Genomic DNA, 12,715 nt, shown 5'->3' on the forward strand with positions numbered 1-12,715 from the left:
CCAGTAAACTGAACATTGTATAAAAGGAACTATTATCCATTGGGCTGGAAGTGGTTGCTTGTCATCCCAGCTCATCTATGGCTAGCTATCATGAAGTATTTCTACGACACTCCTACATCTTGTCACCTGGGATTTCTGAAGAGACTAGGCATAGTGTGAGACAGGTATCACTGGCCAGGTTTCTACCAATCCATTAGACACTATGTGAGCCACTGTAAGGAATGCCAGTGACAGAACTGACACTGCCACAATTACCTTCTGGGTGTCTGGTACATGCAGCACCACCATGCAACTGATTTTGAATCTACCCTTGGGAGGTTCCCAAAGTCGACAAGTGATGGATAACAGTCTACACTGACTACCTCACCCATTATGCTGTCGCCAAACCTGTGCCAACTGCTAAAGATCCGGAAATTGTTCTTTGTAGAAGACTCCATTTTGAAACATGGAGTACACCATGTGATGATCTCTGATTGTGGTTCAGGTTCATTCATATGATCTTCATGATCTGGATGCTAGGCCAAGACACCCTATCCTCATTCCTCCACAATCTTGAGACCTTCTCTCCAATCCCTTTCACCTGGTCCTCTGTAGCCAAATGTGCCATTTTCCTGGACGTTGACCACCATCTCTTTAATGGCTCTATACATGTCATGTGACGATCTCTGACTGTGGTTCAGGTTCATTCATATGATCTTCATGATCTGGATGCTAGGCCAAGACACCCTATCCTCATTCCTCCACAATCTTGAGACCTTCTCTCCAATCCCTTTCACCTGGTCCTCTGTAGCCAAATGTGCCATTTTCCTGGACGTTGACCACCATCTCTCTAATGGCTCTATACATGTGTGTCCATATGAAGCTGCACCCCATCAAAAAATATTAAAAAAGAAAGAAAATGCTCCCATTTAGACTGGCCACCTATGGATGACATACCTGCAGTGACAAGAATTCCATTCCCCAATATGCTGATGATTGCACAACAGAATTCACAGATGGGCATCATCCCCAAAACCCAGTCTGTGAATAGATTTCCCACACCATATTATCACTCACCCTTAATCCTCACAACACACACTGGAATCAGTTTGGCAGGTGGATGGGGGTAGGGGTTGTCAAGTGGGAGGGATAGAAGGAAAAGAGGTGGGAAGGAGGAGGAGGGTTTAGGGAGGGGTAGTTTAAGGAATAGAGGGTTAGTTGGTAGCTCGGGGAGGGGTGGGGGGGGGGGGGGGCAGCAGGTGCTTGCACTAGGAAAGTGGCACAAGGGCACCAGAGCTGATGAGTTCAAGGGTGGTCACATGAATTAACTGGCGCTAGTACCCTGTCACATTCATTGCCCATCCAAGTGCTGCCACCTTCTGGACTGTAAGCTATCCCTCCCCAACCCCGCCTCTTTTGCCCTCTACCTACCCCACCTCACACAACACCTCACCCCACTCCAGTCTGACATTGTGTGTTCAGACAGTGCAGTGTAGCTGCATAGGTGTGCATGGGAAAGGGTGAGGAGATATCAGGCAGTATATTGATTCAGAGGCCAGTAGTGTACAAATGTTATGATTTGGATACCAATAATCCAGAATGTTACATGCCTGAAATGGCGCGAACACAGTGCAAAGAATATGCAGTAACATGTTGTAGAGCCTTATTCTTCATGCATCACTAATAAATAAATGGCACTAAACCATTGCTCTAGTTCTGCTCCATAATGGTAAAGTTTTGTATAACAGGAGATTCTTAAGTAGACATTTACAGCTTGACTGTAACCACCTAGTTCTCCTCTTTTAAAATCACCCCCTCATCAAGAAGTACCCTTTGTTTGTCAAGAGCTTGCCAACAGTTTTGTATGTATTAGCTGATGTCAATCCAGAAGTGAGAAGAGAGAAAAAAGCAGTAATTTGGAAGGCATTGCAAATAATATGATCCAGTTTTCACTATAGTGCATAATATGGGATTTTTTTTACAAGAAAGAAAGAAAAAATACCCTTGTGGGAGTGAAAGTTTTTTGGATTATACTATGTCCTGAATTGAATCCTTCTTTGCTAAGATCCATATGTGATTCCTAGTCCAGCCCACTGTTTTAATCTGGCCATTTTCTTCATTACAATGTAGATGACTGCAAATAGCTCTGTTATACAGCACCAATAACATTAACTTATATCTGTACACTTGATTTTAAATGCCCCCATAATCAAAAGCTGCGAGATTGGATATTGTTAAGGCCATTACTATGGGAGAGAGTATTACTGACACAGTTACTGCCACAGCCATTATGATAGTTGTTGGAGATGATGTGTTGTGTACAGGCACTTGCCTGTCCTGCGGAGATGAAGTTTTGCCATCTTTCTTAAAGACATTGCATAATATCAGAGCACATAAGTTTGCAGAAATTCACAGTAGTACAGTTAAAAGAAAATGGACCATAAACAGTGTTGTGGGAAATATGTACTATACTGTTGGGGCAGGTTGATTCAAAGGTTTGCCTATTGCTTGTTGGAACTGGATCATCATATTTAAAAGTGAGTCTTTTGTATCTGCCACTAAGTGAAAACTATGTCTTGCCTGACCACATGATGTTTAGTAGGCAGTCCCTGTTATTTTTCTATCTGTTGAAAACCAAATATGGAAATTCTTTGAGGTCTTGCATAAGTTTCAGTTCCTGTACATGTTGAATCTTGTAAGGGTAATTTTTGAGGATCATCTTAAGTGATCGTAAAACAGTGTTATTTGTAATGTGAATTAATCTTCAGATTTTTGTACACGTTGTGTTCAGTGTGTGCAGATGCTGCTAATCTTGCGTCAGCGTCATATTATATTTTTGCACATCTTCAGTGGGTTGCTTTGGTCTTCCAGTTCTTTCAAGTGCTTTCAAACAGTGTGCCATCTTAAATATTTTCATCATTGTTTTCAGTAAGAATAAGTAGTAGCTTCTTTCCGCATATATCGTCTGATACAAATGGAAACTCCTGGATGGAAAATTACATAAAGAAGCAAGAGGCAACCAACCACCTACCTAAACAGGAATGGCGTGTGGCACACAGAAACACTTACTAGAAAATAGTTAGCACTACCTTTTGAGCTCTTTCTGATGAGAGTAATCCCACAGGTGTGTACTCTTACTAAAGAAAGAACAATAGCTCAGAAGCTAGCGCTAACTGTTTCCATTACATGTTTCTGTGTGGCAAGCACCACTCCTCTACAGGTAAGTGTTTGCCTTTCCCTCCTTTTATATAATATCTGATTCTGTATGACAAGAGAACACATCCGCAGTTGTATATTTAAGGGCTGATAAATATCTTCTGGAAAAACTTTATCATCTTGTAAAGGTGTGGTGTATCACTATAACTTATTCATTATCACTGAAAGTCTGACCATATAGAGGCAGTCCCTTTTCTTTTATATATTTAAAAAAAATAACCATAGCATTTTGTGCATTCCTGTGAACAATACTTTGATGCTGGTAACATTTTGACTCATTGATTCTAGATTTCTCTTATGCTTTTGAACCACCCAGTATTTCAGTGGAGCAAATTGGTCTGAATAACCAATTTTTCTGGGTATGACTCCTAGGAGGCCATTTGAAAGAAATTAAAGGTCTTCTTGAAGATTCCCCAATCAATCCACTTGTAGAAAGTGTTTGCTTGAGGCAAGTTTTATTTGCTACAACTTATTGTTCAGTCTGTGTAAGGTACATATATAATCTAATATCAGTGCTATAGCTTCTGCTACTTCTACTTCTACTTCCTACTTTACAAAAAAATGTGCTTTGGCTGTTTACTAACAAAGAGAACAGGACTGTTTAAATGAAGTGTAGTTGTTGTGTCAGGGAAGTAGAATGTCAGTTTTCTTCAGCCTATTACGAGCATTACAAAAGATTAATATTCCGTCCTTGATAAATCTGGATTATTAAATTTAGGCTTGTGTTAGACATTTTTCAAATTAAAGTATAAGTAATCAATTAGTATTTATTTTATGTCCACAGTGAAATTGAATGCCGCCTGGTGGCATTCTGGGTGCATTGCACAAAGATGTAAGTTGTACAGAGATGAATGGGGACTCTTTCTAGCAATAATTACAGGTCACAAATTGGGGGGGGGGGGGGGGGGAATACACCGATATCAGTGGCTTGAGTAAGGATAGATTATTATGGCCCATGAAAACCGTCTCGGAAATGGCAAAACTGTTCTGCTGCTACTGTCGTAAGCATCTATAGAAGGCAGTTAAAGTACTGTGGAACCATGAGTATGCAACAAGGTGTTGAAGATCCACACCTCATCACAGAATGAGGTGGTCAGATGCTTGCTCACTCTCTAAAGCAGCGTAGGTGGTGATAAATGGCAGCTCTGATGACAGAGTACAATGCTGGTGCAGGCAGAAATGTTGAGCAACACACTATTTAGTGCACATTATTGAATATGGGGCTCTACAGTAGGCAACCCCAAATGTTCCCAGTCCCATGTTGGCTGAACATCATCATCAATTTCGATTGCAGTAGGCACAGGATAATCAGTATTAGACTATGGGTCAATGAAAACATGTTGCCTGGTTGGATGAATCACATTCTTTGTTACACCAAATTGATGGTCATTTCTGGATACACTGCCATTGAGGCAAAGAGCTATACTAAACTTGTACCATGCCATGGATGCATGCCATTGGAAGCAGTACAATGCCATGAGGAACATCCACCTAGGCTTCCATGAGACCTTTTCAGGTAAAATCTAATGTAAAGACTTAGAATAGTTCTCAGCAGCAGACACTAAACAAGCCATTCTATTTGGAGATTAAGAAAAGAGACTGCACAGAAGTTTGTCGCAGAAATGTCTGACATTGTGGACTTTCGACAAGTGGTTGCTGCACTGTGACAATGCTCCTACGCACACAGCTGTGTGTTCACCAGATTTAGCTCCCTTGGACTTCTTCCTTTTACATAGGATGAAAAGGGACTGGAAAGCAAAGAATTTTACTGATGTCGACGATGTAAAAAGTTATGTCACAGTGATGCTTACTAAAATATTCTGGGCCATTGTGCCATGGTCGAATGAAGTTCGTATATCTTTGAAGATCCAATGCACATCCTGACTTGCTACCAACTGAAGTGAAATTCCAGTTCTGCATGCTCCTGCATAAGGCGTGTGTCACATATTTTGAATACTCAACACAATTGGCCATTGTCAGTTGCTGTAACCCATAGTGGAAGATTGGTATACATCATCTTCAGCACTGGAATCTAGGTATTATTCAGGTCTACACCCTCTCCCTTCCAATTAAAATTATTGGGTTGTTTAGCAATTTCTGCGGGCTACCTGTATAGTTGCCCAGCGTATTCACTTCTGCTTGCCAGTACCTCAGTTTTATGAAAACTGAACCCCATGCTGCAGTGCATGTTCTGCAGCAGCTAATCCATCTGGTTCTCTCCTTGTACAGTTTTCCTTGTGTTCTTCTTCTTGTTTTATGGCCATTCTTGGTAGCACCTATGTACACATCCCCACAGCTACACAGAATCTTACAAATTCTAGTGTTTTCCAGTGGTTTACATATGCCTGTGGCCAACATTGTATTCCTGTATTTTTTAGACTGTTTTGTAGATTACAGCAATGTTCCATTTGGCAAGATCTTTCCTATGCCATCAGTGACATCTTTAATGGGCATTAATAAAACCTTGAATTTCACAGAAGCCTGTACATTGCTATGATATTTTCATGGTTTTCTTAACATTTCACGTGTGTAACACAACCAATCACATGTGTACTTTTATTTTTTTCTGTGGCAGTGCCTTACTGTTCTTGCAGTTGTAGGCAAATGTGACGTTCAGGCAGTATAGCTGGCAGCCTTTTGCCCTCACACTTGAAAGCTGGTAACAGCAGCATACAGAATGTAGATCTGGAGAGTAATGCTTATCTGTGAAGGCCTGAGTTCAGCTTACTGGGCAAGGATTTGCTCATTATTATAAATGTGCTGTCCACTGGTGGCTAGACTGTATGGGACAGAGCTTCTAGTCTTGCTAAATTTGTTAGGGACCTACTCTTCTTTTCCTGAACCCTACAGTGAAAGCCCTTCTTGCCACCAACTTCTCTGACCAAAATTCAATGTTCCTCACCCATATCGTACCTCTGTCCAACTGTAACCCTCCCTATCTCCTACCCTGTTAACTCCTGGCCACCTTTCTGCAATTTCTTATATCCAATCCCGCCTTGTCCTCTTTTTGTGTGTCCTTTACCAATAAGACAAACCTCACAATGGAGGAAAGAACATTCACCCACATCTCTAAGATAGCCTGTGATTTGATCATCCTTCCTGCAAAAGCTCCAGCACTTGAAATATGGTCACTGTTTTTTTATAAACTTAAATTTGCCATATTTCGTGACAGTACCTTTACCATTAGATGTTTGCAAGGCGATATAAGTCTTGGCTTCAGTTGTCTAAGTATGATTCCACAATGCATCGTTGTCGGCTGCTGAAAAGACGTGGTTCAAAGTGTTTCTCTCATTTTGGTGTTTCAAATACAGTTTCTTCAAATGTAGTTTCTTCTTTTTAGTCAATACAAAAATAATAGTAACATAATTCAAAATTATTCATGACTTCGACCTTCACATTGTTCTTCCATCAACACACACACACAAAAAGTTAGCTGCCGACTGACTATAGTTAAAGACGACTCCAACGTCAAAGATACTTTACACAATCCACAAGTTTCCATTTGTAATCAGTCTCTTTGCTGTTCTTCGATACATTTCCTAATAGTAAACAATATGCTTTCACTCTCAAAAACAGAGGTAAATTAACATATAATAAGACAAATTATAATAAATTCTGACAAAAATATAAGAAAACATTTACACTTCGGTATCGAAAAATATGGTAAAAAAAAATAACATTTCCCAGATCCATTACACACTGTCATGATGAACCACTGTGATTATCTGACAGAAGGTATCCATCAGTTGCTTGCCTCTTTCAGCTACAATACCTCAGCATCATGGGTAAGGACGTGCTCATTATTACAGATGTTCTGTCCACTGGTGCCAAGACTGTGGGGGACAGACAAAGTCCAGCATAACCTCCAGTCATTACTCAAACCCTTTGTTCCATCTCAGACTGTCTCCCCCAAATCCATCTCGCATCTTACCCCAGTTACATCTTGCACATGCACATGCTTCTTAAACCCATAAACCTAAGCATCCTGGGTGCCATATTGTTGCTGGTTACTAAGCTCACATGATAAAGAATCTCAGTTGATGATGACTAACAGCTTCTATCCATTGGCTCCGTCCTAGCTTCCCATATAAAACACACAAACTATTTATTTCATTGCCTATCAACCACTTCTATCCTTAAACATTGGATATCCACTTGGCACTCTCCTATGCCACGTTGTTCATGATGAGTCGTAATGAGGAAACCTTCCTAGCCAGCCAAGGTCCGAAACCCCTTGTCTGGGTCAGAGTACTCAGAGATACTTTCATGATATGGACTCACAGGAAGACACCCACACCCCTCATTTTTCCACCAACTCCTGTCAACTTAACTTAGTCCTCCTCAATCCAATTCGCGGCCATCTTGTATACTGACCTATGTCACTCTGATATGTCCATCAAAAACCTCTGTCCACATCAAGTCCACCAACCATTGGCAGCACCACTGGTTTGAAAGCTACCATATCCTCTACAGTAAAACGGCTTTTGCAGCAGTCTGGTCACCCATGCACAGCACATATTCTTAGCCCAGTATGCTGAAGGTCATACTAAGTTCTTCACAGGCAGACACAGTCCACAAACAAATTGCCCATGTCATATCTACACATATTAGTCCTCCAATCACCATCACGAACCAGCTACAACACACCTCCTCCATTAAGCAATATCACCCCGAACTCCTGGAAACTTTCACAAAATTCACATTTGACGGTGCAGTCATTTGGCTATAAGTGTTGCAACAGCTGTATGTGATACAGTTTCTGCAGAATCTTGCACACAGTTGGCTGCCTTGCATTACGTGGATTTCTTTGGGCTAGGAAGAAATGCATATTGGATGCTCTCAACTGTTTCCTCCGTGACAGGTGGTCACTCAGAGCTTTTCCTTACAGAGGCAGCCAGTATCTTTGAACTATTGATAATATCACAGAATGTATTGGTGAGTTGGTGGCTGTATGTTGTACTGTGTTCGGAATCCATGCTACACACTAGTGACGGATTCTGTCTTCTCATATTGCAACATGCAAAATGCTTTCTGTTTATTAGTCGCCATTTTGCGAACTGTTACCACTCTGCCACCTGATGAATCAAAAAGGAATGATATAAACAAAACTTCAAAGTGTACTCTTTCGAATGGATATTAGTACAAATGGGAGGCATTAAGTATTTGAGGCTATAAGATGTCAAAACCCAATAAATCATTTGTTAACCCCTCTGTATATTCAAGGTGCTGAAATTGTTATTATCTCTCAGGTTTTCTCAGCATGATTCACTGAGTGCTATTATTATTGTTGTTGTTGTTGTGTGCTGTTACTTATACTCTGACCAGACAGTGAATACACATAGCAGCACAACTTGCACCACTTGAAGAAGCCGACTAGGTTGGTCATCAAAATATTGTGCATAAAATGGAAACAATATCTCAGTTGAACTCCTGAAAACTGCTGAAACAGTTACCTCTGCTGACAGTGAAAGTATTATAATCAAACCTAATTGAGAAACTTCAACACTTGTAAAAGTAAAGTTTTCTTGAAAATTAACAACTAGTTTTCTGCAGATGGACTGTCACTGAAGTTGGATGAAAGACACTGCATGTAGTTAGTTATACACTGAGGTGACAAAAGTCATGTGATATCTCCCAGTATTGTGTCAGACCATCTTTTGCCTGGCCTAGTGCAGCAGCTCAATGCGGCAAGGACTCAACAAGTCATTGGAAGCCCCCTGCAGAAATATTGAGCCAAGCTGCCTCTATAGCCATGTATAATTGCGAAGGTGTTGCCAGTGCAGGATGTTGTGCATGAACTGATCTCTTGATTATGTCCCATAAATGTTTGATGGGATTCATATCAGGTGATCTGGGTGGTCAAATCATTTGCTTGAGTTGTCCAGAATGTTCTTCAAACCAATTACGGACAGTTGTGGCCAAGTGACATGACATTGTTGTTTGGGAACGTCAAGTCCATGAATGGCTGCAAATGGTCGCCAAGTAGCTGAACATAACCGTTCCCAGATAATGATCTGTCCAGATGGACCAGAGAACCCAGTTTATTCCAAGTAAATACAGCCCACACCATTATGGAGCCATCACAAGCTTGCACAGTGCCTTGTTGACAACTTGAATCCATGGCTTCTTGGGGTGTCACCACACTCAAACCCTACCATCAGCTCTTAATTAAAATTGGTAATTACTGACCAGGCACAGTTTTCTAGTCATTTAGGGTCCAACTGATATGGCCACAAGCCCAGCAGAGGCACTGCAGGTGATTTTGTGCTGTTAGCAAAGACGCTCTAGTCGGTCATGTGCTGCCATAGCCCATTAATGCCATATTTCACTGCACTGTTGTAATAGATACATTCATTGTATGCCCCACTTTGAATTTTGCTGTTATTTCATGTAGTTTTGCTTTTCTGTTGACACTGACAATTCTACACAAATGTCGCTGCTCTCGGTCATTAATTGAAGACCATTGGCCACTGTGTTGTCCATGGTGAAAGGTAGTGCCTGAAATTTTGTATTCTCGGCACACTCTTGTCACTGTGGGTCTCAGTATATTGAATTCCGTAATGATTTCTGAAATGTAATGTCCCAAGCGCCTACCTCCAACTACTGTTGTGCGTTCAGAGTGTGTTAATTCTCGTCGTGGGACCATAATAATGTCAGAAACCTTTTCACGTGGATCGCCTGAGTACAAATAACTGCTCAGCTGAAGCACTGCCATTTTACACTTTGTGTATGCGATACTACCACCATTTGTATATGTGCATATCACGTATTCCATGACTGTTGTCACCTCAGTGTATGCTGCGCTGTGCCTGATCAAATCATCTTAAATAATGCCTCAGGATAAATCAATAAATGGAACAAAATATTTTAAATTCTGACGTGTTTATATTGATAATAATGTGGTCTGGAAGCCAAATGTTACACACTTTCTTACACATGTGAATTCTGCAACTATGTCACCATGGATAACAGCAAATTTTGGAAACGAAAATGTCAAAAAGATGATTTACTTCTCTTATTTTCATTTCACCAGTGCCTCATTGCATTATTTTGGTGGCACATGATCAGCCTGGAAGAAAATGTTTACTCTTTTATGAATTTTGTTCATAATAACCATACAGCAGTTGGAAAGTAACTGTAACATTCATTCATAAACACTATACTGGAAGAGGCAGTGACTATTGCAATCCACCACTGCACCTCATTCTCATTTCACTTAATAGCAAAGAGATTACACTTACGATCTGTGCAACATATGAATAACTAATTGACTAACTGTAGTGCAGCAAATGTATTATATAAAGTCTGACACTGATTGATTGTTGTTTGTCAACCATACTATTGCTGTTTATTTATAAGATCTGTATGTAATAATTTAGTACCTAATTCCACATGATGCAGTCTGTGGAGTACAGTGTGTCAATGCAGACATCACACTATCTTTTTGAATCATTCTTCATGCTGATGAATATATTGCTAATTTGTGTTGGGCATGTTGTTGCAGGCATTGTGCTACTTGAAGATGTTCTGGAAGGTAATGATATAAAACCACAACTAAAGGAGCACATACCTGAAGAAATACAATCACTGCTAAAGACAGCAAAACTGAAATATGAAAATATCATAGAAAGACATTTGGGAGTATCATTATCAGTCGAAATATGGACTCACCTGCATCCTCTGCTTTTACCTCTTGTCTGCAGTCACATGGCCACATATCATGTGCCACTTGTAAGAAGTCAATTTGGGCAAGCGCAGTGTGGTGCAGTGCAAGCATCTTCTACTCATGTTGAGTACTCAACTATACGACAAATCATGAGAACTCTCCGAAGCTTTGAAAAAATGAGAAAGGTTATAAACCATCTTTGTAAGTGGCATGAAATTCCAATTTCAGCTGTACATAATTTTCAGAGCTACTTTTAAAAAAAGTATTAAGAAATTGGAGGCATGTTAGTTCCTTTGTTGTTAGTGAATTTGTGACTGCTTGTTGGTGTATTGTAAGGCAGATGGCATAATTCATTCCTTAAAATGTGTTTATGCCTATGACATCTCTGACTAGCTTCACAATAGTACTGTCTTTTAAATTTATCTTATCTGATGGTTTCTTGTATTTTATTTGTAACTTGGAGGACAAAACACCTTTTAGGTGCAAATATTATCATCATCACTTGTTCCCCGTAAGTCATAAATGTAGTGTCTCGTGATCACAACCAAAGCTCAGTATGTATTTAGAGCAATGATCTTTTCTACTCTGTATTCTTATTTTTGGTTTGGAGCTATTCAGGGGAACCTTCTATTATTGTTGCCAAAGTGAGTAGTCATCCAAGACCAAAGTTGCATTATTATTTTTACAAGTAATGTTTACTTGCTATATTCAGAAGCATACTTTAATTGCATGAAAATGTAACACAAATAATTGTAAGAATCCTATTTTAAGTGATAAAACTGTTTTGAAACTGATGTTGTCATTCCAGTTTAATTATTTTGACTACATCAGCTATTTTAGTTGCTAATGTGATGATACTTCTTGTTTGTTTTAGCTTGTATTTGATACAGCCACATTTCCTTTTTTGCAGACTAGGGATTTCTATTTTTTTAAATAAATATATTATTTAATAATATCATTGACATTCACTCCCACCTCAAAATAGACCATAAAGTGCTTTGTGTAACTGCCTTGTCATCACGTGGAATGTTTGTGGACATAGATGCAGAGTGCAGAATGTCTGAAAATTAAATGGTAAATTTCCTCGACTACTCAAAATATATTGTAATTTAAGGTTGCAGGTTTTTTAACTAATCAATGTTTCAGATTATTTATAGAACATAAAGCTATTACAGAGCCATTGATTTAAAAATACTCAAACAATGGAAAATCCAGGATGGAATGTAACAATATTATGAGAAGGAAAGTTGTTAAGATATAGTGGAGATGTTGAGTCGCAGATAGGCACAGCAAAAAGATTTTGACACTGGAAGCTTTCGTCAACAATAGACACACATGCGCGCGTGCGCCAACACACACACACACACACACACACACACACACACACACACACACCTGCAGTCACACTGGCAGTGTGGTTCCAGTTGCCAGAGAGTGCAGTAGTTTGTGTGAGCGTATGTGTGTGTCTGTTGTTGACGAAGTCCATTGACCGAAAGCTTTAAATGTGAGTCTTTCTGTTGTGCCTATCTGCGACTCAGCATCTCCGCTATATGGTGAGTAGCAACTTTACTTCTCATAATATTGCTACCAAAATACTTGGTATTTTCAGTTGTTGTTATTTCATCACAAAAACCAATGTCCAAACATAGGTCACAAAAAGTTTTCACAGGCACAAGCAGCAGTAATTACCTCTTCAGTGACTAAAAAGTGGTAGATGGGGATTGGAAAAAGAAAATAATCCAGGAGGGGATGGTGGTAGGGGGGAGTGGGTGGGGAATCACAACAGACCATTGTTGTTCGGAGCAAATAAGACTGTAACCTATAGGCATAAAGCATTTGCAAAAAAATTAATAG

General features: G+C 39.8%; 1 protein-coding gene across 5 annotated transcripts in view; it reads left to right on the forward strand.

The window, feature by feature from the left end:
• The window catches only part of LOC126251314 (uncharacterized), a 214,016-nt gene extending 202,244 nt beyond the window's left edge, over positions 1–11,772 (forward strand). For all 5 annotated transcript variants that reach the window (XM_049951641.1, XM_049951640.1, XM_049951639.1 and 2 more), the window contains one exon: positions 10,700–11,772. In XM_049951641.1, coding sequence (XP_049807598.1) covers positions 10,700–11,118 — 419 coding nt within the window. In that variant the 3' untranslated portion in view covers positions 11,119–11,772. The remainder of the gene's footprint in view (positions 1–10,699) is intronic.
• The last annotated feature ends 943 nt before the right edge of the window (positions 11,773–12,715 follow it).

The sequence above is a fragment of the Schistocerca nitens genome, chromosome 4, assembly GCF_023898315.1.
Source record: "Schistocerca nitens isolate TAMUIC-IGC-003100 chromosome 4, iqSchNite1.1, whole genome shotgun sequence".
NCBI lineage: Eukaryota > Metazoa > Arthropoda > Insecta > Orthoptera > Acrididae > Schistocerca > Schistocerca nitens.